The 25,344-nt window shown below is 39.1% G+C and overlaps 1 protein-coding gene across 2 annotated transcripts in view; it reads right to left on the bottom strand.

Annotated features, from left to right (window-relative positions):
• Nucleotides 1–25,344, bottom strand: part of Phka1 (phosphorylase kinase regulatory subunit alpha 1) — a 141,321-nt gene that overhangs the window by 44,653 nt on the left and 71,324 nt on the right. For both annotated transcript variants that reach the window (XM_090326737.1, XM_090326738.1), the window contains exons 15-21: nt 25,031–25,140; nt 21,570–21,714; nt 19,810–19,888; nt 15,273–15,439; nt 11,532–11,708; nt 9,308–9,399; nt 8,682–8,821 (exon numbers count right to left, since the gene is read on the bottom strand). In XM_090326737.1, coding sequence (XP_090182863.1) covers nt 8,682–8,821; nt 9,308–9,399; nt 11,532–11,708; nt 15,273–15,439; nt 19,810–19,888; nt 21,570–21,714; nt 25,031–25,140 — 910 coding nt within the window. The remainder of the gene's footprint in view (nt 1–8,681; nt 8,822–9,307; nt 9,400–11,531; nt 11,709–15,272; nt 15,440–19,809; nt 19,889–21,569; nt 21,715–25,030; nt 25,141–25,344) is intronic.

Here is a 25,344-nt window from a genome sequence, read left to right as displayed (position 1 = left end):
GTATGATGCTTGCAGCTTACATCTATGAGACTCTGGAGTCTGAGATGTGGTTTGAAGCTAGTCCATGCAGAAAAGTTTTTGTCATGCTTATCTCCAATTAACCACCAAAATATCTGGAATCCGACTTGTTGCTCAAGTGATAGAGTGCCAGCCTTGAGCAAAAATACTCAAGGACAGTTCAAAGTCCTGGATTGTTATGTTAGAAATCTATATACCCAACATTATTCTGAATAGGGAGAGAAGTGAGAGGGAAGAAGAAGAAGGAGGAGGAGGAGGAGGAGGAGGAGGAGGAGGAGGAGGAGGAGGAGGAGGAGAAGAAGAAGAAGAAGAAGAAGAAGAAGAAGAAGAAGAAGAAGAAGAAGAAGAAGAAGAAGAAGAGGAAGAAGAAGAAGAAAGAAGAAAGAGAGGGAGGGAGGGAAGGAGGGAGGGAAGGAGAGAGAGAGAGAGAGAGAGAGAGAGAGTTACCAAGAGACAGAGAGATATGTGAAGGATCTCAGTGAAAGACTTCCTGAATATTTTGTACTTTTTACAACTTTTGCCTATTTGAAATTATCAAAATAAAATTTAAAACTATGAAAAAGTACTAGAATCCAGTGACTCATATTCATAATCTTAGCTACTCAGGTGGATAAGATTTAAAGATCATGGTTTGAAGCCAGCCCAGGTAAAATAGTCTAAGAGATTCTTTCTCTCCAATTAACCAGTAAAATGGTCAGAATGGAGGTGTGGTTCAAGGGTGAGCTGAGTGAGACTTTAAGGCCCTGAGTTCAAGCCCTGCAGCTGGCAAAAAAGGCTCTTGCACTTTGAGTTTTTCCTCTGCTTAAAGGGAATAAATTTAAGAAATTTAAATTGGAAAGATTTTAGGTAAGATGTGCACATTAAAAAGGTCAATATGAGCCGGGCGTGGTGGCTCACACTTGTAATTCTAGCTACTCAGGAGGCTGAAATCTGAGAATCGAGGTTCAGAGCCAGCCCCAGCACTAAAGAACCTGAGACTCTTATCTCCAATTAATTAGTAGAAAAGGGGAAGTGGGGCTGTGGTTCAAGGGTAGGGCAGTAGCCTTGAGCTAAAGAGCTCAGGGACAGCACCCAGTCCCAGGGTTAAGGTGGTAGCCTTGAGCTGAAGAGCTCAGGGACAGCGCCCAGGCCCAGAGTTCAATCCCTATGACTACTCCCCCCCCCCAAAAAAAAGGTCAATATCGGGCCGGGAGTTTGGCCTAGTGGTTAAAGTGCTTGCCTAGCATGCATGAAGACCGGGGTTCGATTCCTCGGTACATAGAAAAAAGCCAGAAGTAATGCTGAGGCTCAAGTGGTAGAGCTCTAGCCTTGAGAAGGTCCAAGGACAGTGCTCAGGCCCTGAGCCCAAGCCCAGGACTGGCAAAAAAAAAAAGGTCAATATGTTGGGTTGGGAGTGTGGCTTAGTGGTAGAGTGGTTGACTGGTATGTATGAAGCCCTGGGTGTGATTCCTCAGTACCATATACACAGAAAAAGCTACAGGTGGTACTGTGTCTCAAGTGGAAGAACACTAGCCTTATGCACAAGACTCAGGGACAAAGACCAGGCCCTGAGTTAAAGCCCCAGGACAAGTAAAGGAAAAAAAAAGGTCAGTGTAGTTTTCATTTACTTCTATTTTTTATTTGTTTTAATTTCAGTGTTCTGTACCTTTTTTTCTTATATGTAAGTTTATCTGATCTGTGGAAGGGAAAGGGAATCACAGAAAGAGCAGGACAAATGATGAACTAATGGAATAATTATACTCACTAGACACTATTTTGGAAATGAACTTTATACCTTGGGAAGAGAGGAGTGGGAGGGGAAAGTGGGAGAAAATGAGAGAGGGAGCAAGTGTTCAAAAAGAAATATACTCATTACCTTACTTATGTAACAGTAATTCCCCTGCTCATCAACATCAACTTTACAATATTTTTTAAAGTCAATGTGCCATGGCTGAGAGCATGGTCTACTGGTAGAGTGCCTGCCTAGCATGCATGAAAGCCCCAGGTTCCAGGTTTGATCCCTCGCTACCACACAGACAGAGAAAAGCCAGAAATGGTGCTGTGGCTAAAGTGGTAGAGCACTAGCCTTGAAAAGAAACTAAGGACATTGCCCAGACCCTGAGTTCAAGCCCAGGACTGGCAAAAAAAGTCAATGTGTCGCATTGAAAGTCATGTTTTGGTATTCCCTAATGAAATAACAGATCTAGGTAATGATCACTCATGGTTGTTAAAATCACTAGGACAAAAGCTAATGGAGAATTTATACTATCTAGAACAGGATAAATGTACCATAATTGATTTTAACATAACAAAACATAGCAACAATCAAGGGCTGGCGGGTGAGCTCATTAGTAGAGTGTTTGCCTTGCACATTGCAATGCCCTGGTTTCCATATCCAGCCACTTCCCCTCCGCCCACCACTGAAAAGAAAGACGCAGACAAGCACTAGTTAGACATTATGGGCCTCCTAATATATGATATAGGAGTAGTACAGGCCAATACCTATGAAGTTGTCTTGCCTTAAAAAAATTAAAGTGATTCTACCAAGCTATAAACAATATCCATTAATTGCCTATAAAGATAAGGCAAAGAGAAAGAGAAACTTTTTTAACAGTCCAGGGCTTGAACTTAGGGCCTGGGCACTGTCCTTAGCTTTTTTGATCACTGGTACTCTACCTCTTGAGCCATACTTTCACTTCTAGCTTTTTGATGCTTAATTGCAGATAAGAATCTCACAGACTTTCCTGCATAGGAAGCTTCCAGCCAAGATCCTCTCAGCTCTCAGCCTCTTGAGTAGCTAGGATTACAGGCATTAGCCACCTATACCCAGAAGAGAATCATTTCAAATGTTATCACTAGGATATAATCAGCAAAATATAGAATGGGAACTCTACTTGATAAACAACCCAGCTTCTCAATGATTAGTCAAGAAAACAGAGAAGATAGGTAGTTAAAACATATAGGACATATTTTAATAATTAAATATAATAATGTGCATCCTGAATTTAAAAAATCAACAGCAAAACAAACATTATGAGATGGTCTGAAAATCTGGTATCATAACTGGATGATATTAAGTAGGTATTTTTAGTTTTTTTGGTATGCTAATTGCATTGTGGGTTTTTTTTTAATTTTTTTTTGTCGGTTGTGGAACTTGAACTCTGGGCCTGGGTGTTGTCCCTGAGATCTTCAGCTCAAGGCTACTGCCCTACCCCTTGAGCCACAGTGCCACTTCCAGTTTTCTGGTGATTAATTGGAGATGAGACTCATGGACTTTTTAGTGCCTAGGCTGGCTTTAAACTGCCATCCTCAGATCTCAGCCTCCTGAGTAGCTAGGCTTACAGGTGTGAGTCATCTCGCCTGGCTGATGTTTTATAATCATATATATGCTTTTTTATGGTGCTAGGAGAGAAATGAGGGCCTTCTGCATGCTTCATCACTTGTGCCACACTCCCAGTCCATAGCTCTACATATACCTGAGTCATAATTGTTTCAGTCTAAGCCTATCTTGACAGATGAGATTCTTTTTAGAGCATTATATTCCAGTTCACTGTTCTACTCACTGTTTCATTTTAGTTACTGTATTTTTTATTTCTACGATTTCCATTTTTATTTCTAAAATGTTCTTTTTTTTTTTTTGCCAGTGCTGGGCTTGAGCTCAGGGCCTGAGCACTGTCCTTGGACTTTCTCAAGGCTAGAGCTCTACCACTTGAGCTTCAGCACCACTTCCGGCTTTTTTCTATGTATGTGGTACTGAGGAATCGAACCTGGGTCTTCATGCATGCTAGGCAAGCACCTTAACCACTAGGCCAAACTCCCGGACCTCTAAAATGTTCTATTTTCTATTTCTTCTCTGAGATTCTACTTTTACATTTGTGTGCATGGCACTTGCAACTGCTTTGCATTATAAAATTTTTCTAATAGTTACTCTAAAAGTCTTTTATATAATTTGTGTTATCTTTTTCGGCTTATGAAAATGCTTTTAAAATATTTTATTATCATTTTTTTTACCAATGCTGGGGCTTGAACTCAGGGCCTGGGCACTGTCCTTGGACACTTTTTGCTTAAGTCTAGCGCCCTGCCACTGAGCCACAGCACCACTTCTGGCTTTTTCTGAGTAGGTGTTATAGAAGAATGAAATCCAGTGCATGCTAGGCAAGCACTCTACCACTAGGCTACACACCAGGCCCCAAATATTTTAAGTAATTGTACAAAGGAGTTGCCATTTCAACAAAGCAGTTTATGAATACAGTGCAACTTGACTAATGTAGCCCTTTCAACATTTTCACCCATCACCCCCACTCAGTCCTTCGCTCACTTTTCTTTTTTCTTTTTTTGTCACTTGTGGGGCTTGAACTCTGGGGCCTGGGCACTGTCGCTGAGTTCTTCAGCTCAAGGCTAGCACTCTACCACTTGAGCCACAGTGCCACTTCCACTTTTCTTACATTTTATAGGATATATATTGAATTTTTTTTGCCAGTCCTGGAGCTTGAACTCAGGGATTAGGCAATATCTTTGCGTTTTCTCAAAGCTAGTGCTCTACCACTTGAGCCACAAGCACCATTTTTGGCTTTTTCTGTGTATGTGGTACTGAGGAATCAAACCCAGGGCTTCGTGTATGGTAGGCAAACACTCCACCAATAGGCCACACTCCTGGCCCTATATATTGAATTTTTTGTGTGTGAGTTTTCGGGATTGAACTCAACCTGGGCACTGTCCCTGAGCTCTTCAGTTCTAGGCTACCACCCTACCCTTCAGCCAAGCCCCATTTATTGTTTTATAGAAGTTAATTGGAGATAAGGGTCTCAGGTCCTTTTGTGCCTGGGCTGGCTTTGAACCTTAATCCTCAGGTCTCAGCCTCCTGAGTAGCTAGGATTACAGACGTGAGACATGGCACCCAGGTTATATATTGATGTATTTGAGTGCATTTCCTCACTTTTCTTTGTCTACTCAATTTCCTTCAAACCTCATCAAACACCTTTCAAATACCTGTTTCCTGTTTATTTTGGTGAACCATGATTTTTGTCTTTTTTTTTGTAGGTCATGGGGTTTGAACTTGGCCTGGGTGCTGTCCCTGAGCTCTTCAGCTCCAGGCTACTGCCCTACCCTTGAGCCAAGCCCCACTTCCCATTTTCTAGAAGTTAACTGGAGATAAGAGTCTCAGGTTCTTTTGTGCCTGGGCTGGCTTTGAACCTTTTTTCTCAGATCTCAGCCTCCTGATTAGCTAGGATTGCAGGCATGAGCCATTGATTTTGTCTTTCTAAGGAATTATAGTTTGAGTTCTCCTGTAAATCTACTATTTCAATGAGCACATTTATGCGCATTTGCATTCCATCTAAGTCATTTACTTATGTATATGTACATAAATGCATATATGCACAAATGACACACACCACACATATATACATATATATACTTGCATATATAGACAAATGGCGTATATACTAATGTTCACATATATATTTGTACAATATATACATATATATATATATCAATTCTAGTTTTCATATATGAGAGATAACATGCAACCTCTGTCTCTCTGGAACTGACTTACTTCACCATCATTTGCCAAGAAATGGAAGGATGTAGAAAAATGTGTTATCTTATTGCCAGCTCTATTAATAGTTTTTCTCATTTGGGTTAAGATCTTTCTGGTACTTTGTACGACAAGTGACTTGCAAATGGTATCTTAGAAATTTGAGATATTATACCGTAAGAATCTGTGTTTAAAATACTCGATTTCAGCAGTTCTTTTCTTATACTACAGCACCAGGGAAAAGGGGCTGTGGCCCCATTACTTCCTGGTGTGGTGGAGTTCTCATTCATTCTTCACTGATACATGGTAGGATGGGTACCTCGTTATTGTTGGACAAGGATGGAAAGTCAAGCTTCTCAGTAGGATTTCCTTGATACCAGCCCAGAGGGGGAGTAAGAAGTACTTGGTTACTACTATTTCTTAGGTCCCTTTGTGCCCTCTGCTGACATGCATTAAGCATGTCTTGGCTTTACTAGATCTCCCAGACACCATGTAGTAGAAAGGAAAGGTGCCCCATTACTATTGGAAAAAAATTTCAGGCTCCAGAAGCGATCTTCATTAACATTCTAGGAGGAATTCATTCTTCCCAGAGGGCAGATCTCTATTTGGTTTTTACTGACACACTGGCAGTGAGAAGCTGGCAGGGTGTGTTGCCTTGTTACAACTACGTGGAGTGGTATCTGGGCTTCCCATTCAGCCCTTATTGATGGGATAAGTCCTTAGTTTTATTGTGTACTTGGTTTGAGTAGAGTAGCTATTGTCTAAATGTTGTCTGACTTACTAGGCTGCCTATGTTCCAAGCTTTTGACTAGAAGAAAATTTTTATCCTCTTGAGACATTTGTTGTTTGTGCTCATAGGTATCTTCAGCAGAGAACAGATGAAAGATTAGAAAATTCAGGGAACCTCAGCACCATGTTCTTCCTCAGATTCTCAGATCATCAGCTGATCTGCCTTCTCACTGTATTTCAGTTTTGTTATGATTGTCTTATAAACCCTGGCCAGACAGATAGGGAAGAAATACATGTGTTCAATCTTGTCTAGAAGCTCTGTGTTCCTTCTTTGGGTGCCAGTGGAAGTTATCACTCCAACATCACCCCTAAATGATAACAAATCCCCAAATCCACTCCTCATTCCTTTGATACATTTTAGGAGCTTTTTAGGAGAAACTTGAGAATGTTCTTTGTGTTTTTTTTTAAAACTCCACACTAAATTCCTATGTATGTAACATCTGATAAAAGTTTAAGAGAGAAGTCCATTCTACATCATCATCATCATCATCATCACACCGCGAAAAGAGGGAAAAAACAACAACAACTGGGTTACTTTTGTGCAGAGGACAGATGGGAAGGAAAGAAGAGTTCAGTTCAGTTCGGACATGTTGCACTTAAGACACAAAATACTTACCAGAGTGCCTGATAGATAAACAAACACTTGCTACTTTCTTTTTCCCACAAGGTGCTATATTCTTTGTTCTATTGATTTAAGAGTGTATCTATGCAAGGTGGCTCATATCTACTCAGGAAACTGAGATCTGAGGATCACGGTTCAAAGCTAGCCTGGGCATGAAAGACTAAGAGACTCTTACCTCCATTTAACCACCAGAAAACCGGAAGTGGTGCTGTGGCTCAAAGTGGTAGAGCACTAGCCTTGAGCAGAAGAGGTTGGAGACAGCACCCAGGCCTAGAGTTCAAGCCCCACAACTGACAAAGAAAAAAGTTATATCTGTAACTGGGGGCTTATGGTTGTAATTCTGTTTAATTAGGCTGAGAATTGAGGTTTGCAACCAGCTAGGACAGAAAAGTCCATGAGATACTATCCTTCTATTAATCAGCAAAATAGCTGGACTGGACTGGAGGTGGGGCTCAAGGAGTAGAGTACCAGCCTTAGTGACAAACATGAGTGAAAAGCCAAACAAGAGCACGAGGCCCTAAGTTCAAGCCCTAGTATCAGCATGTGCACACAGGCAAACAGACAGAGACAGACCGACCGCCCGACAGACAGACAGACAGACAGACAGACAGACAGACACACACACACACACACACACACACACACACGTACACACAAAATAAAGCTGATTTTTAATACTTACTAGTTATTAATCATCTAGTATGTGCCAGTCATTGCATTAAGGACTTTATAGATATTTACTAATCCTATGAGTATATGTAAATGAGTACATTTGAAGCTTTGAAGTCATACAGTGAGTATATTGCTAAACTGTACTCAAATCCAAGGAAGTAAAACTCCAAAGCTAAGCCAAGTGTGAGGATCAGACCTGTAATTCTAGCTATTTGGGAAGGTGAGATCAGTTTAGGCAAAAAGAGTTCATGAGACCCTTTCTCAACCAATAGCTGGCTATGGTGGTATATGTCTGTCATCCCATCCATAGCCAGAAGCATAAAATAGCAAGACTGAAGTGTAGGCATAGGTCCAGACAAAAAGCGAAACCCTATCTCAAAATAACAAATGCAAAATAGAGTTGGAGATGTGGCTCAGTGGCATAGATCCTGACAAGCAATCACAAAACCTGGAGTTAAAACAGAAGGAAGAAAAGAAGAAGAAAGGGAGGGAAGGAAGTAGGGAGAGAAGTGAGGAAGAAAAAAGAAAGGAAAGAAAGGAAGAAGGGAGGAAGAGAGGGAGGGAGAGAAAAACAGATACAGAGAAAGAAAAAGAGGAAGTGTGAGAGAGGAGAGAGATAGTAAAGGAGAGAGAAAAAGGAAGCCAATGAATTGTCCAAAACTGTTCTTTATTTTACTATATGGTACGGATTGGTCTCCTAGAGACCTATAGTCTCCAGCCCATGGAACTATTGGGCTGTAGTGAAACTCTGAGAGATGGGGCTTCACCATAATGTGGCTATGCATTTGCCCTTGAGGAAGTGTGCCTTTTTCCTCCTGTTTTGCATCTTAGCCATGAAGAGTCTGGTTCTGCCATGTATTGGTGCCATGATATGCTGCCTTATCACAGATCCAAAAGCAATAGCCAAGACCATGCCAACTGCCCAAACTATGAGCTAAAATAATGTATTTCTCATAATAGGTTGATTATTTCAGGTATTTGTTATAGGAATGGAGAGCTGACTAACATATTATGCATCACTTTCTCTATCAGTATGGAAGCATACTGACAATATCCATCACTTACTTCATAGTATACAACATGTAGAGGATATCGGCTTGTTCTTGTAAGCTTGTGGTCTCCTTCAACTGAGAAACCAGTGCTTGAAAGTCCACCTCCCCAGACTGGTCTCTAGGAAGATGTATTTCTACACGAACAGAGGGAACCTTTAGTTTGAGAAATGATGAAAAGAAATTAAGTTCAAAAGTGCTCCACTAAATAATGCCTAAGACTGAGTCCTATTTCATCTTTGTACCTCTGAATTTTCTCTATAAACATTTTGCAAATTTTGAGCACTGAATCTCATAAAGTCATATAATTCAGGAAGACATTTCTGAAAACTGCAATCAAATACCTTCGTATTAGGAAAGAAATAAACTAAGAGTTGTCTTATTAAGTAGTTGGACATTCCGTGCTTGTCTATATGTATTGTACAATACATATCACAATATAAAAGTAATTGCTTAAGAAAAAATCCAAATGTTGGCAAAGAGCAAGTCAAAACCAATGAAACCATGCGTGAACTGAGAGCCAAGATAGTGTATTGTCTCCCACCAATTACTAATAAGAAATATAATGGCTAGTTATGTTATTTCCCATAAAGATAACAGCTGAAGAAAAATCCAATAGAAATATTTCCTGTGCAAGTTTACCTGGTTATCCTCTGGGGCCTGAGGTGAATCAAGTAAGTTGAATGATGGCCGAGAAGGCTGAAACAACTTCGTAGGAAGATGCTTGTGTACATCTACAATAATTTGACATTTATGGAAAAAGTTAGGTCATAAGGAAATGAACAAAAATGCATGGCTGATATCAATGATCAGGTTATATATGACTCAGTTATTTATAGAACACTAAGGACAATTTTTTCCTTTCTTGACAATATCAAAAAAAAGAAATAAACATAGTAGAGAATATAAAGGATGTCTAATTCATCACTAAGTATATTTTCTAATGCTAGGCCATAAACTGAGCATGTCAGATAATAAATATTAAATTAAACAATGTGATCATTATCACAATTGTGCTATCACTGATACTTTGGACAAATACTACATTATAATAGAAGGAATTCTTTTTCTATTGTCTGGAGTCTCCTAAGAGGATTTAGAATATTGATTATGAATGGTTGGATTTACCTGAGAAAAGATTACAGAATGATCCTGTCTTAAAAATCAAAGATGATAAATATGGTTATTTTCTAAAGCTCCTCCTATACCATAAATATTTTGTTATATGGTATCATGGCTAACTTCAAGAGAGTTCTAAGGGTTTTTTTTTTTTGCCAGTCCTAGGCCTTCAGCTCAGTGCCCAAGCACTGTCCTTGGGCTTTCTCAAGGCTAGAGCTCACCACTTGAGCCACAGCACCACTTCTGGCTTTTTCTCTCTATATATGGTACTGAGGAATCAAACCCGGGTCTTCATGCATGCTGGGCAAGCACTCTACTACTAGGCCAAACTCCCAGCCCAGTTCTAAGGGTTTTTATAACTTACATACAGTTGATTGGTGAAATACTTACCAACACCTCCAAGGAATGACTTTTGTCATTTTTAGCAGTTTACAAATACAGGGACATACAGAGGTCAAATAACTGTTCAAGCAAGTTAAGTAGCAAAGCTGGGAATTAAGCTCAAGTTTCCTGATTTACAATCAAGAAATACAATTTAATAAAGTTCACTTTCTTTTTTGTTTTTGCCAGCACTGGGGTTTGAATTCAGGGTCTGGGCACTGTCCTTGAGCTTTCTCAAGGCTAGCACAATACCACTTGAGCCACAGCACTACTTACAGCTTTTTCTGTGTGTGTGGTACCGAGGAATCAAACCCAAGGCTTTCTGCCTGTTAGGCAAGCACCCTACCACCAAGCCATACTTCTGGCCAAGTTCATCTTTCTTTATAGGGCCTTTCTCCAGGGAGTATACCCAAAGGTTATGCTAAATTTCTCCCAAGTATAAATGTAAATGATTCCTTAGTGTTCATATTTAATATCTTTGGTTAGTAAGTGGTCAATAAAGTTTTAGGCAGCAAGAGCATGCATTTTCATCAACTACGTAATGTTAACATTTAGGTCAGATTGGTGTAGCCAAGGAGCCCTTCTTTCCCTCCACATGTAGCTACCAAAATGGCTCTCGTTAGCCTGAGGAACTGGTTATACTCCTATAATGTGGCTTAGAAGACATTTCCAGGAAAAGCCGGGCCCAGTGACTGATGCCTGTAATCCTAGTTACTCATGAGTCCGAAATCTGAGGATCACGGTTCAAAGTCAGTCTGTGCACTAAAGTCTGTGAGACTCTTATCCCAATTAAAAACTAGACAACCAAAAGTGGCACGGTGGCTAAGGGAGTAGAGCAGTAACCGTGAGCTTAAGAGCTCAGGGACAGTGCCCAGGCCAAGAGTTCAAAACCCATGATCAACTGGATGAAAAAAAAAAAAGAAGACATTTCCACTGCAGACATTAGTGGAAGAATGTTGCGGTCATGTAGAGGACTATGGAAAATTATGAAGAATGACTACTGTATTTGAGAGCTACATAGCTACAACAACTGACTGTAATGGTTATGGCCTAAGGGAATCACTTGTAGCTTCCTTAAGGAAGACTGTCTTTCCATTGAATAACTATCCTATAATGGTTTCTCTTTAAACAAAATTCATTCCAAAGGAGTCATTTTTCATTTATTTTTACTTTGCTATATTATAATTAAATATAGTCCATTTCTCACTCCATAACACTATCCATAAGATTGCACCAAACTGATTTATTGCTCAAATATTTGAGTGTGTAATATGTTGTAGATATTTTCCAAGATGCTGCTTATTGTATAATCAAGGTCCCACTCCCATCCTGGGCTTCACGTCATCCTGTGCCTGGCATTACTCACTCTGTACATGCAGCTCCTTGGCCTTGGTCACCAAGGGCATTAAGTCGCAGGTTGTTTGCACAGCAGCTGGGAATCGATCTAGCCCTCCCTTCCGTGAGGTAGGAGCTACTTTAGGATGGGAAGCAGTGTGTGCCAAAAGGTGATCTAAATAACGAGCAACTTCATCAACACAGCCAGCTGAAAGGTTAGTGGGGTAGGAGGGAAGAGAAAAAAAAAGAACATTTAGGTTATTTCAAAATCTTGTCTCAGCAATCATAACGACTGGTTACTGTACCTAGAACAGAAAACCAGAACAAGGTTGTTCTGAGCTCATAGGGGACAAAGCTTGTGATTACTGTATAACCTTGCTGATTAAGGACTTAGAGGCTATGATCATGCTCTAGGTCTCACCTGGTTCTTCAAATTTGTTAACATTATGTGGCTGCAACAGTATGAGCTTGTTCTATAACAGGCAGAAGAAGCATTTCACAGTCGGTGTATGTACATGCGCCTATGTGAAAAACAACACTAGTAGGAGGAAGCTCTGTGAGGAGGGATTGGAGAAGGGCAAAAATATTATACCAAACACCAAGCCGAGTCGTCAACAGATTCTAAAAGCAGCAGGTACATTTACTAAAGAAAATGCTATCTTCATATGGCATTGGTAAAGAAAGAACTATTGGCTACACATTTCCATTTTAGTCATGTCATTTATTTGTTCACCAATTATTTCTTGGTTATTATGAATCCGGCAATGTTTTAGGTGGCTGAGGTTTGAAGAAGTTAAATATGGTCCCTATTCCCTAAGGTTCCTTCTATGTATAAATTTTCTATGATATCTTCTCTAAATGCAGGTAGTGGAAGCAGATGCTCTGAAGATGCTTAATATCTCAGGCTTCATATGAATATTCAGCGATTATAGTTGGAAAAGCACACTGCTGTGATCAGAGCTGATGCCAGCTATGTCTGTCATGTAGCATCTGGTTTTGGAAGATATTCAGTGATCTTTCCAGATGTCTTTCTGTGTTCTGATGTCACTAATTTAAACTAGCAGAGCTGTAATAATGAAACTCATATTCAGTGGCACTCTAGTGACACTGTGTGTGTGTGACACTGGGGCTTGAACTCAGAGTCTGTGTGCTGTCCTTGAGCTTATTTGCTTAAGGCTAGTGCTCTATCACTTAAGCCACAGCCCCATTTCTAACTATTTTTTTTGTTGATTAATTGGAGATAAGAGTCGCATAAACTTTTTTACCTCAGCTACCTTTGAACCACAAGCCTCAGATCTCAGTTTCCTGAGTAGCTAGGATTATAAGCATGATCCACCAGTGCTTGGCTCTAGTGACAAAGATTGTGAACTAGAGTACAAGGTTGATTGCATAGAGATCATATGGAGAGAAGCCCTCTCTACTCATGAAAGGCTTGGCAAGCAATCAACATGTCCATTGTGAAAGCACTCATGAATAAACCCAGAGGTAGACTAGTGACCCTAAATGTCCTAGGATTAAATACAAATAGTTAAAAAGGCACATGTGAGAAAGTACTGCCATCTGCTGATAGCTCATGCCTATATTCCTAGATACTCAGAAGGCTGAGATCTGAGGATGGTGACTCAAAGCCAGCTTGGGCAGTAAAGTCCATGAAACTATTATCTCCAATAAACTATTCAAAAAACCAGCAGTGGAACTGTGGCTCAAGTAGTAGAGCACTCGCATTGAGCAAAAAACAAGCTCAGAGACAGAACTCAAGCTCTGATTTTAAATTCCAGGTCAGGCACAAAATAAAGTAAGAAATGCAAGACAATGGGTGCTAAGCGAAATAACAACACCCCATGGACTAGCAAACAATCTCAATACATGATCATTCTGTAATTTTCCAAGTATTTTATGCAAAGATAAATGATGACTAATTAAATGGTAACAGTAAATAGCCTAGTATTTAATGTACATTTTTTCAAGCATCCATATGTTTATTGGAGAAGGGATTCCTTACAAGGATTTGTCCTCATATAATTGTGGGAAGTGGGTGATCTCCCCCTGTAGGGTTGAGGAATGGGAAGTCCACAAATTTGATGCTCAGGGAAAGAAGAGAACATGCAGTGAATCCATATTACCTCCTGCTACCTTTGGAGAGATGAATGAGCGCATTCATGCTAACACTAAAACTTGTATCTAGATTTGTTTTCTTTTGCATATAGATATCCAGTTGTTCCAGTACCATTATTTATTTTTTGCCAGTCCTGGGCCTTGAACTCAGGGCCTGAGCACTGTCCTTGGGCTTTTCTCAAGGCTAGTGCTCTACCACTTAAGCCACAACACCATTTCTAGCTTTTTTTTTATGTATGTGGTATTGAGGAATCAAACTAATGTACATTTTCAGTGAAAAAATTTGAACTATTTTATATCTTACCTAAACAAATACATAGTAAATGAAGAGGTACTGAGTGAACAAAAGCTGATTTCAAACAAGGTAACAGTTACTTCCAACTGCTAGCATGTTTGTTTATTGTTGATGAAATTACCCTTTTTATGACAGAGAAGGAAAATTTACTTTTTCTCCATCGCATCATTCGTGTGTGTGTGTGTGTGTGTGTGTGTGTGTGTGTGTGTGTGTGTGTGTGTGTGTGTATTGTGGCACTTATTAAAATCAGGGTTTTAATATGTAGACGTGGCTGGTCTTAAACTCACAATCTTCCTGTCTTAGCCTCCTCAGTGCTGGTATCATCATTGCCTAGGACACATCACTTTTTTTTGACACATCACTTTTTTGTGTCAGTACTGGGGCTTGAATTCAGGGCTTGAACATTGTCCGTTAGACTTTTCACTGAAGTCTGAGGCTCTACTACTTGAGCCATAGCTCTGCTTCTGGCTTTTTGCTGGTTAATTGGATATAAGAATCTCATGAACTTTCCTGTCAATGTTGCTTTTAAACTGGGATCCTCAGATCTCAACCTTCTGAGTCACTCTTATGCTAAAGGAATTAGTTACCATAAGATATAGTCTAATAATCTAATACCCAGACAATGAAATCAGAAAAATCAAGTTTCAGATAGCTACAAGAGCAATTCTCTTGCATTGGCCTTTCTCTCATATTGACCCTTCTCTTCAGGATACAACTAAAATAATGCTCTTGGACTGTATAGGTCAATATTTTAGCACCTCCGAGAAGTATTTCTCATCTTTTCTGATTCATGGCTTCACAATGCTTTCACACTGCGTAATCTTTTTGTTCCTATCGGCTGATGAGTTTGGTTGTGCCATCCACTATTTTTCTATTTTGCCACAGGAAAGCAGCAGATATTCCAAATAGGTTTTTTTCAATCCAACTGTATCTCTACATCAATTCTGATATACTCCTCTAATTCTCTATAAAATATAACTAAATGTCATAATTTATGCTTTTAATGTCAAAGGGCAGTACTGAATACGTATTGCTATTTTTTAAATATATAACTGATTAAATATCTCTTACTCAACAATACTTCCAATTTCAAATCAATAGCCACAGCCAATACTAGGAAAGCAATCTTCCCTAACCTTAGTAGGGGACAATCCAAGTTCATACTGCACACTCACCACAGTGAGATTAAACCGGAAACTGAAGGTAAGTAGAGGGAAGAAAAGTGAAGCCAAACAAAAGTAGAAATCTGGGTGCTATTAAAAGCCCAAGTGAAGCTACTGGCAGCAAGAATTATTAAGCATGAACCCAAACAGTATTCCAGGTTATTGTGTAGCCAGGCAGTGCTTTACAGAGCTTCCTTACCATTACTAGTTGAATCAGAGCTATTGATCCAGTTAGCAGATTCTAGCTCATCATAGTCTTCATCATCCTCTTCACTGTACAGCTTTCCCTCGGGTCCAGGGTCCATGAAGCTCAAATGCGTGCAGCAAGATGTTGTCAAGAACTCTGATAATTTGCCTGTTTGAATCCTGGCAATTAGAAGGTAGATGGAAAACAGAAAATCAATCTTAAAAACAAAAGAAAACAAAAAACAACCAATACCCAATCTTAGTGATAAGAGGATAGTTTCAAATGATTATTCAACTAATTCATGCTAGCATGTTTTGTTGGAAGCTACAAATGTTCACAACTTATGTAATTTTTCTAAATAAAAGTGCAGTTTTGCAGTACTCTGAAGCAATGTTCAACTTAAACAATTACAGGCTTAAAGAGGTGTGTGTGTGTGTGTGTGTGTGTGTGTGTGTTTGTGTGTGTGTGTGTGTGTAGGTGTGCAAGCGCCAGTGCCGGGCACTGAACTCAGGACCTGGGTATTATTTCTTAGCATTTTTCAGTCAAGGCTGGCACTCTACAACTTGAACTACAACTTCTAGCTTTTTGCTAGTTAGAATAAGAGCCTCACACTCTTTCCTTCATGAGCTGCCATTGAATAATTATCCTCACATCTCAATATCTTGTGTAACTAGGATTATAGGCTTGGATAACTGATGCCTGGTTTTAAATGGACTTTTTAAGAAAGACTACGTGTATGGACTCATAATCTTCCATATGAGTTTTGCTTTTTTCCACTATGTATGCTATACTGGGTGCTTGCGAGTCCATTATGAGCCAATCTCATCATCAAAAAATAATTGAGACTATTTAGAACATGAGTTGATACTTGAAAATTTTATAATTATAATACACTCTAAACCATATCTTTCATTACTTTGCCAAAAACAAAATTCAAAAGGAATATCATTTGTAATAATTTTCTAAAGACTCTAGCTTGAAGGGGTTAATGGTCAGAATCTGATAATATTTTGTGTGCCAGTTCTGAAGCTTGAACTCAGGGTCCGGTTGCAGTCCCTGAGCTTATTTGCTCAATGCTAGCACTCTACCACGTGAAACACAGCTCCATTTTTAGATTTTCTCTGGCTAATTAGAAATAAGAGTCTCATGGACTTTCCTGCCTGGTCTGGCTTCGAACAGAGATTCTCAGTACTCATCTTCTTGAGTAATTACAGGTGTGAACCCAAAGCCCTCAACTAGATATTGGATAATTTCAACAGTAAAATAATGACATTAATAGATCATGGCATACTAAATAAAATAAGAATCCCATGAATATATGTGGATACTAAACTACATTTTTTGGTGCTGGTCCTGGGGCTTGAACTCTCAGCCAGTGGCTTTTTCCCTTACTCTACCAGGTGAGCCACAGCTCCACTTCTGGCTTTTTGGCAAATAAGTGTCTCATGGACTTTCCTGACTGAAAACTACAACATTTAAAAAAGGTAAAGCTGGGGCTGGGAGTTTGGCCTAGTGGTACAGTGCTTGTCTAGCATGCACAAAGGCCTGGGTTCAATTCCTTGGTACCACATGCATAGAAAAAATCTGGAAGTGGTACTGAGGCTCAAGTGGTAGAGCTCTAACCTTGAGAAAGTCCAAAGACAAGGCTCAGGCCCTAAGCTAAAAGCCCAGGACTGGCAAAAATTTTTTTTTAAAAAAAGGTAAAGCTTTTTTATACATTGGAATCAAAGCCAATGAATATACACAAAGTGATAGAAACATAAACACCATTTTACAACTTTCATTACCAATAATCCATTTGTGCAAGTATCAGTGGATACTAACACCATTTGGTCATATTGTTGGAAAAAGGAGAGGCAGAAATGCGGCAGACACCACTTTAACCAAAGGATCATTTTCATGCTCAAAGCAAGGTTCAGTCATCCTTGACAATTTCCAGCTCTATATTTCCCCTACTCACTCAATCTAATTCAGATATCTGATTAAACAACTTTTTTTTTCTGGTGACCACCTCCTTGTAGGTCAGCCAGAAACAATCTGACTGATTCTTCTCACCCACATATACCTTATATATTGTTAGGATACTGCACAGAGACTACTTCTGAGTTGCAGCACAATCTGTAATTTTTTTTAACCCACCAATTAAAATTCCCAGTGGGAAACCACTTTGGATAATGCCCTGGATCTAAAAAGTGTGCTAGCCTATGAGTTGTGTATGCTCTCTCCTCTTCTCCTCCCTCCCTCTCTCTCTCTCTCTCTCTCTCTCTCTCTCTCTCTCTCTCTCTCTCTCTCTCACACACACACACACACACATACACACACACGTGAACATGTGCTATGTGACCTCGTAGTATGTATCTATGTATGCCATTTATTACCACTTGCCAAGACCAGAAAGTGATAAAACCGGTTTCCACTTCATTTCTTTCTTTTTTTCATATATTTTTATTGTAATTAATAGAAGGGTTACATTATATTCGCCAGATAGAAGGTGCATTAATTCACATACATTGATACACTTTCTCATGTCTTGGTCCCCATTTCATTTCTTTCTGAATCATTGAATGAGTAATCTCTATCTTAAGAAAAAAAAAGACCTTAAATTTAAGTAATGTGGTATTCCTTCCCAAAATACATAATCCGAATCTCATCATATTGAAACAATTGCAGAAACCTAAAATGAGAACCAGATTGCAAAACAACTATTTATATACTTCAAAATTTGATGAAATTGACATGAAAGACTAACAGAAATACTGAACATCTGTTTTAGATTAGAAGACACTAAAGAGATGTAATAAGTGCTAATATGGAATGTTTGGTTGGAATTTGGACAATGAAAAAAAAGCTAAGGGAAACAATAGGGGTAAATTGGCTAATTTTGAATATGGCTTCTATATCAGATGTTAGGTCCCCTATTGCCTTATTATCTATGTGTTTCCTTCCCAAAGTTTCAACTACCCAATGGAATTGCTGTCCAAAATATTAAGTGGAAATTTCAGAAAAAAATGAATCACAAATTTTAAGTAGTCTTTATTATTGCTTATCACTAAAATCATCTTATTTTAATTTTAGCTGTTGTTAATGTTTCATTGTTCCCATTTATAGGTATTATCTATGGTTGGGCACTTTTTAGATGTACCTTTGAAGCATCCCTACTAGAAGAAGGGGGCTATTGTACTGTACCAATATACAATTTTCTAAGCATGCTAATTATATATAATGTCTTTGTTCTTAGAAAAGGATAATTGAAGTACTTAGGATGGTACAGTCATGATATCTATTGCTAATCTTCTTAGCAAAATGTATGTGTATGGGGGCCAGGAGTGTGGCCTAGTGGTACAGTACTTGCCTGGCATGCATGAAACCCTGTGTTTCATTCCTTGGTCCACATACACAGAAAAAGCTGGAAGTAGTGCTGTGGCTCAAGTGGCAGAATGCTAGCCTTGTGCAAAAGTGCTGAAGGACAGTGCCCAGGCCCTGTGTTCAAGTTCCAGGACTGGCCAAAAAAAAAGCTGTTTTATGTGTATATACATATATATGTTTGGTGTGTGTACATATGTATGTGCAGTGGAAGGGAATAGGTAAGAAAAGATAAAGAGAGGGGCAAAGGGTAAGAGCATACAGTGTAACAATAGGTGAAAGAAAGGAAGGTAGGCAGAATAGCAAAAATTCAATAACTTTTTGTTTCTAAGAAAATTTTGAATTAGAAGATGATAGGACTGGGTACATGGTGATTTAACAATATTCCTTTGACGTATTTACAATATAAAATAATATGAAATCTAAATTTTGCTTGAATAATCAATGCTAGATGTTGGAGGTTAGGACTGAAAGATGCAACTCAAACTAGAGCCAGATGCTGACAATTTATGCCTGCAATCCCAGCTATTCAGGAGGCTGAGATCTGAGAATCCAGGTTGGAAGCCAGCCAGGGCAGATTCTTATTGCTAATGAATCATAAGAAAGTCAGAAGTGGAGCTGTGACTCAAACGGTAAGTGCCTAGCTGAGATTTGAGGAACCACGTTGGAAGTCAGCCAGGGTCGGTTCTTATTTCTAACGAATCACAGAAAGTCATAAGTGGAGATGTGACTCAAATGGTAAAGTGCCAGCCTTGAGCAGAAAAAGCTAAGGGACAGTTCCCAGGCCCTGAGTTCAAGCCCTACTATCAGCTTAATTTTTTTTTAAAGAAACTAGAATGTGTTGACGTTCATTATATCTGGATGAACATTATATGGGAGGTCATTGTTTTCACTTCTGTGTATTCTGAATTATTTCCTAACAACCTGAAAGCTTTTTTTTAAAAAAAATAATAACTTGTTAATGCTTTTAGATCTAGGCTAAGAACAGAGTATGCAAACCTTTCAACCTTCCTCTATAACACTAAATTCGTCAATTGATTCAAGTTATCAAACACTAACTCCTTGGAATTGGACAGAATTATGTTGTTGAAGACACAGAAGAGGTATCACAAGTTTGCCACTACTATACTCAGCTTCCAAGTTTCATTTGACTTTATTTCTTGAAGAGGGAGAACATGTCACTCACCTTGCTCCACCAAAGTAGCCATCCTGCATTTTTCGGAGTGCTGCTAGGATACTTGAATTCAAGCTAGTTCCATCTTCATCTTGAAATGAAAAGATTTTTAAAACCATTTCTGTGGTTATTATTTGAAGTAGATAGAAACCTCTGAGTTTTTCAAACTTACATTCTAGTGATGATGTTATAAATGAGACACTATTCATCAATTAACTTGTACTTTTTATTAACTTGTATTTTTTTAACAATTACATGAGCATCAAAAACAGAGTGCTTGCCTAGCATGCACAAAGCCCTGGGTTCAATTCCTCGGTACCACATACACAGAAAAAGCTGGAATTGGTTCTGTGGCTCATGCAGTAGAATGCTAGCCTTGAGAAAGTCCAAGGATAGTGCTCAGGCCCTGAGTTCAAGCCCCAGGACTCGCAAGAAAAAAAGAATGGAAATAAAGGACTTCGAACAACAGCAGAATTTCTCAAATTATCTTATGTACCCTAATTATTTATCACAGTGATTCTCTGCATCAATCTTCTGAATTCTAGACTTACAGGGAGGTGTCATCATACCTGCCCTGAACATCAAGATTTTGTAGTTAAATTCCAAGGTTTCTTTTTCCAAAGCATATGTAACTAAAGCCATAAAAATATAGCAGGGAAAAAGTACAATGAACCAACACCAGAACCAGGACTGACACCAAAAAGAGACTAAAAATTATTGGTCATAACTAAAAAAGAAAGAAAAAAGACTACCCTACTTCTTTCTTATTAAGCACTTTTGAGATGTGATAAACATTCCTACCAGTGTGTCTGGATTTTGAATGATTTATGATAAAGGATTCTGCTTTAATGAATAGAAATTCTGTGTAGCTTGGCAGCACAAACAGACCTTTGGAAACAACAGTGGGGCCACAGAAAGAAAACAGTAGCTGCAATATTGGCTTTAGTCCTCTAGGAACTGAAGAAACAATAAAGCCTTTCACTCATTTTCAAAGAAGCACTATCAGGAAGCCCAGCCAAAAAGAAAACGAAAACAGAAAAACTAAAAGCCATTTCACTTTTTCCCTGGTAGATTTTTAGTCCTTTAATTAGACAGGCTTTGCAAAGAGAAACCTAGGGACTTGACATAAAATCTTGATGTTCAGGCCAGGTATGGGGACACCTGCCTGTAATTCTAGAACTTAGAAGGCTGAGGCAGAGGAACACTAGTTAGAAGCCACTCTGGGCTACATAGCAAGACCCTGTCTTTAGTCATTAAAGAAATTGGAAATTGGAATACCTAAGCTGGGTGCTGCTGGCTCACTCCTGTAATCCCAGCTATTAAGGAGGCTGAGATCTGAGGATAGCAGTTGAATAAATGTACTTTCTGCAAATTGCCTTGGAAATCAATGATCTAAAGTAGTCCCCAATAAAGTTATTTTCTCCTTCATTCTATTAATTATGTCTCTCAATGCTTTTAAGAAATTCTTGTGTATATTTCATTATCATCTGTCTTCCTCTTCTAAAATAAAGCTCTATGAAAGAAAAAAAATCACCTGCCCCATAAACCCCATGTATTACCCTCAGTGCTCAGAAAGCTGCCTGGCAAAAAAGGAGTTAATAAGCATAGCTAAAAGAACAAATCACCCCTCTATACATCACTATGATAATAAAAAATAAAAAATAAAGGAATAAGTCATGAGCAGCAGCTCATCACTAACTCTATGGTGGTGAAGGATTAAGCACACTATTTATTTAAAAGCCCCACTTATTTCATGACCACTAGGGCCTTACCAAGCATGGTGTGTGAGATGGGGAAGGTGATGGTGGGATGGCCTGTCATCCTCCAGCGGCTACAGAGGTAAGACAGGTCTGTTCGGAGCATTTCCACTATCATCATATTGTCCAGAGCTAGGTAGAACTGTTGCTGGTCTATAAACTGAGAAAAAAGAAAAACATTCAGAACAATCTTCTCTCACAACTATCTAATATTTTACAAAATGTTCGCATGTTCTTTCAGACAAAGAAGTTCAGAATTCAAGGCCATTGGGTGCCAAAAATGATCGAGACAAATCTCAATCAGTAAGTTGAGGAGTTCAGCTCTGAGGGAGGCCATAGGGTTGCCTAAGGGTTTAAAGAGTTGAGACTCTCAAAAAATAACCAATTGAAAAAAAAAACAAATGATCTAGGGCAAGGTTCAAGTTGTAGAGTCCATTCCTAGGAAGCATGAGGACTTGAGTTCAAACTCCAGAACTGCAAAAATGGTTGTATATTCAGGTTGGGAGTGTGGCCGAGTGGTAGATTGCTTTAACATGCACAAAGCCCTGGGTCTGATTCCTTAGGACCACGTTAAATAAAAAAGCTGGAAGTGGTACTGTGGCACAAGTGGCAGAGCACTAGCCTTGAGAAAGCCCAAAGACTGTGTCCAGGCCCTGAGTTCAAGCACCAGGACTGGCAAAAAAGTTTGTATATTCAAAAGTTGTACCAGATGTTACCAAGGCAAGCAATACTGGCAAATTTAATGTATAATACTCCCCAAGTCCATGGCAGCCAAATGATACATACAAAATATTTTCAAATTGTGTCAAGGCTTAATAAATCTTTTCAAGTATATGCAGGCTCTTCCTTTCTTCCCTTCCTCTCTAATTTCCTCCCTCATTCCTGTCCTTTCCTCATCTTTTCCTTACTCTCTCCTTCCACTCCCTATCCCTTCTTCCTTGATAGTGTCTCACCATGTAGCTCAGGCTATTCTCCTGACTCAGTCTCCCAAATACTGGGATTATAGATAAGCACCATCAGGCCAGTCTTGCTTTTCTTCTTTCAGTAGATGAAAACAAGGCTCACACAATAGGTATCATGATCAAAATATCTGACTAGCCAAGTTAAATGGAAAGCTCACAGAATGGGAGAAGATTCCACACAACAGATAAGGGCCTCATATCTAAAATATACCTACACCTCAAAAAAATTGAATATCTCAAAAACAAATCCTCAAAGAAACAACCATCCCATTAAAAGATGGGCTAAATACTTAAGAGAGACTTCACTGAAGAATAAATAAGAATGGCCTAGAGACACAGGAAGAAATGCTCCACATCTCTGGCCATAAAAGAAATGCAAATCCAAACAATTCTGAGATTCCACCTCACTCCAGTTAGAATGGCTATGATCAAGAAATCTAATAACAACAGATACTGGCAGGGATGTGGCCAGGAGGGATCACTACTACACTGCTGTTGGGAGTGTAAACTCGTTCAACCGCTATGGAAAGCAGTATGGCGATTCCTCAAAAGACTAAACATAGAGCTCCCCTATGATCCAGCAATTCTACTCCTTGTCATTTACCCACTTTTCCAGAAACAAGGACATACTAAACCCACTAGCCACAATGATGTTCATTGCAGCACTATTTACCATAGCGAAGATATGGATCCAACCCAGATGCCCTCCAGTAGATGATTGGATCAACAAGATGTGGTATTTATACACAATGGAATTCTATGCTGCCATCAGGAAGAATGACATCGCCCCATTTGTAAGGAAATGGAAAGACTTGGAAAAAATTATATTAAGTGAAGTAAGCCAGACACAAAGGAACATAGGCTCCATGGTTTCCCTCATTTGTCATAATTAGCACACATCTAGGATTCTCCTAGCAGAGGATTACAATAGCTCAAAAGCTATGCACATAAGGTCATATAGGATGAGACTAAACAAAATGAACTCTAGGATATGGAAACAAGAGCTTTATCTTTGTGATTGTTGCTCTTTTTTATTTAAAGAATTTATTAACATTGATTTTTACATCATATTTCAAATGACATATCTCACAAGTTTTCAAGAAGGGAATTTCTATATTGTGATTGTTGTTCTTAATGTACTATGTGAAGTTATTTCTTTTGTCTTTTTTCCCCTTATGGTTATTCTCATGTGGTTACTGTAGCTGACTTTGTTACCTGGTATATTGTATATTTGTTTATTTGAAATAGGGAAGGGAAGGGGGTAAACAAGATGATTGGGAGGGGGTGGGGGAGGGAAATGGGGACAAAAATATGAGAAATGGTATTAAGGTTTGAGAAGTAATATATCCATTACCTGACAAATGTAACTGTTACCCCTGTATATATTATCCAGATAATAAAATACAATTAAAAATAAATAAAATAAATATTTGGTTAGCAAATGGAAGGTCAGGAATGGAGTCTAGGATCCATTACTCTTTTGTCTATATCTACCTCCACTGCACTATTCCAAATGTAAGATGACAAATGATGAGTGTGTGTACACATATGTATATATACACATATATTTTCTGGTGATGGAGATTGAGTGACACTTCCTCTAGGTTAGGCTAGGGCTCAACCACAGAGCTACATTCTCATTCTTTGATGCATCGGGACCTGGACTCACTATGTAGCACAGGCTATTGTGTCTGCCTCTCAAGTACTAGGGCTTCAGGGGTGTGCTACCATGCCCATTTCCCATTTCAGAAAATTATTACTTCTTACTATATACTCCTATAATTGAGCTTCCTTGCTATTACACTGTAGGTTTAAATGTCAGACTAACAAAATGTATAAATAACATCTGATAAATAAAATTTTGCTTAGAAGATATAAAAGATTTTCATACACATGAAAAGGACCCTCCCCCAGAAAATACACAACTTAGTAGCTGAATAAAAAAGATTGATTTCAGCTGGGAGTGTGGCCTAGTGGTAGAGTGTTTGCCTAGCATGCATGAAGCCCGGGGTTCGATTCCTCGTTACCACATACACAGAAAAAGCCGGAAGTGGTGCCGTGGCTCAAGTGATAGAGTGAAAGCCTTGTGAAAGCTCAAGACACTGCCCAGACCCTGAGTTCAAAGCCCTAAGACTAGTCAATAAAAAGATTGATTTCACTTCTAAACATCAAAAGCAGTTTTAGCTTCACTTTGAAAAGAGAAACTGGGAAAGTACTAGACCATTTGTTAGAATCCCTAGTTATTGGGGATGTAGCTCAGTGAGAGGATGCTTGCCTAGCATGCACAAGGCACTGGGTTTTGTAAAAAGAAATTCTAGTCACAATCATTTGGCACAATTCGATACTACAAATTCATTTGAGGTCAATGCAACAAATAATTACTGAGCAACTTAATAGGTGCAAGGCAGAGTGGAACTCTGTCTTAGCCCAATTGCAATAAACATTCTATTTCTCATTTCTGCAATCTCTCCCCCTCCCCAACCATTTTAATACGTTTCAGATTATGTTGCTCACCTGTGGAGTGAAAGCAAAGATAGTCTTCCGAATGTCATATAGTTTTGAGGTTCCAAGTACTCCCATGAACCTATAGGGTCGTCCACTGAGCTTCATTCTGCTGTTGCACCCTGATGTAAAATGAGATATGGTCAAGAGATTTTTTTATTCTTTTTTTTTCCAGTCTTGGGCTTGAGCTCAGGGCCTGAGCACTGTCCTTGGACTTTCTCAAGGCTAGAGCTCTACCACTTGTGCCTCAGCACCACTTCTGGTTTTTTCTATATACGTGGTACTGAGGAATTGAACCCGGGTCTTCGTGCATGCCAGGAAAGCAT

This window comes from Megascapheus bottae, chromosome X (assembly GCF_031878675.1).
Source record: "Megascapheus bottae isolate mThoBot1 chromosome X, mThoBot2.hap1, whole genome shotgun sequence".
NCBI lineage: Eukaryota > Metazoa > Chordata > Mammalia > Rodentia > Geomyidae > Megascapheus > Megascapheus bottae.
Note: the sequence above shows the minus strand (reverse complement) of the source record. Positions and strands in the feature narration are given on the sequence as shown.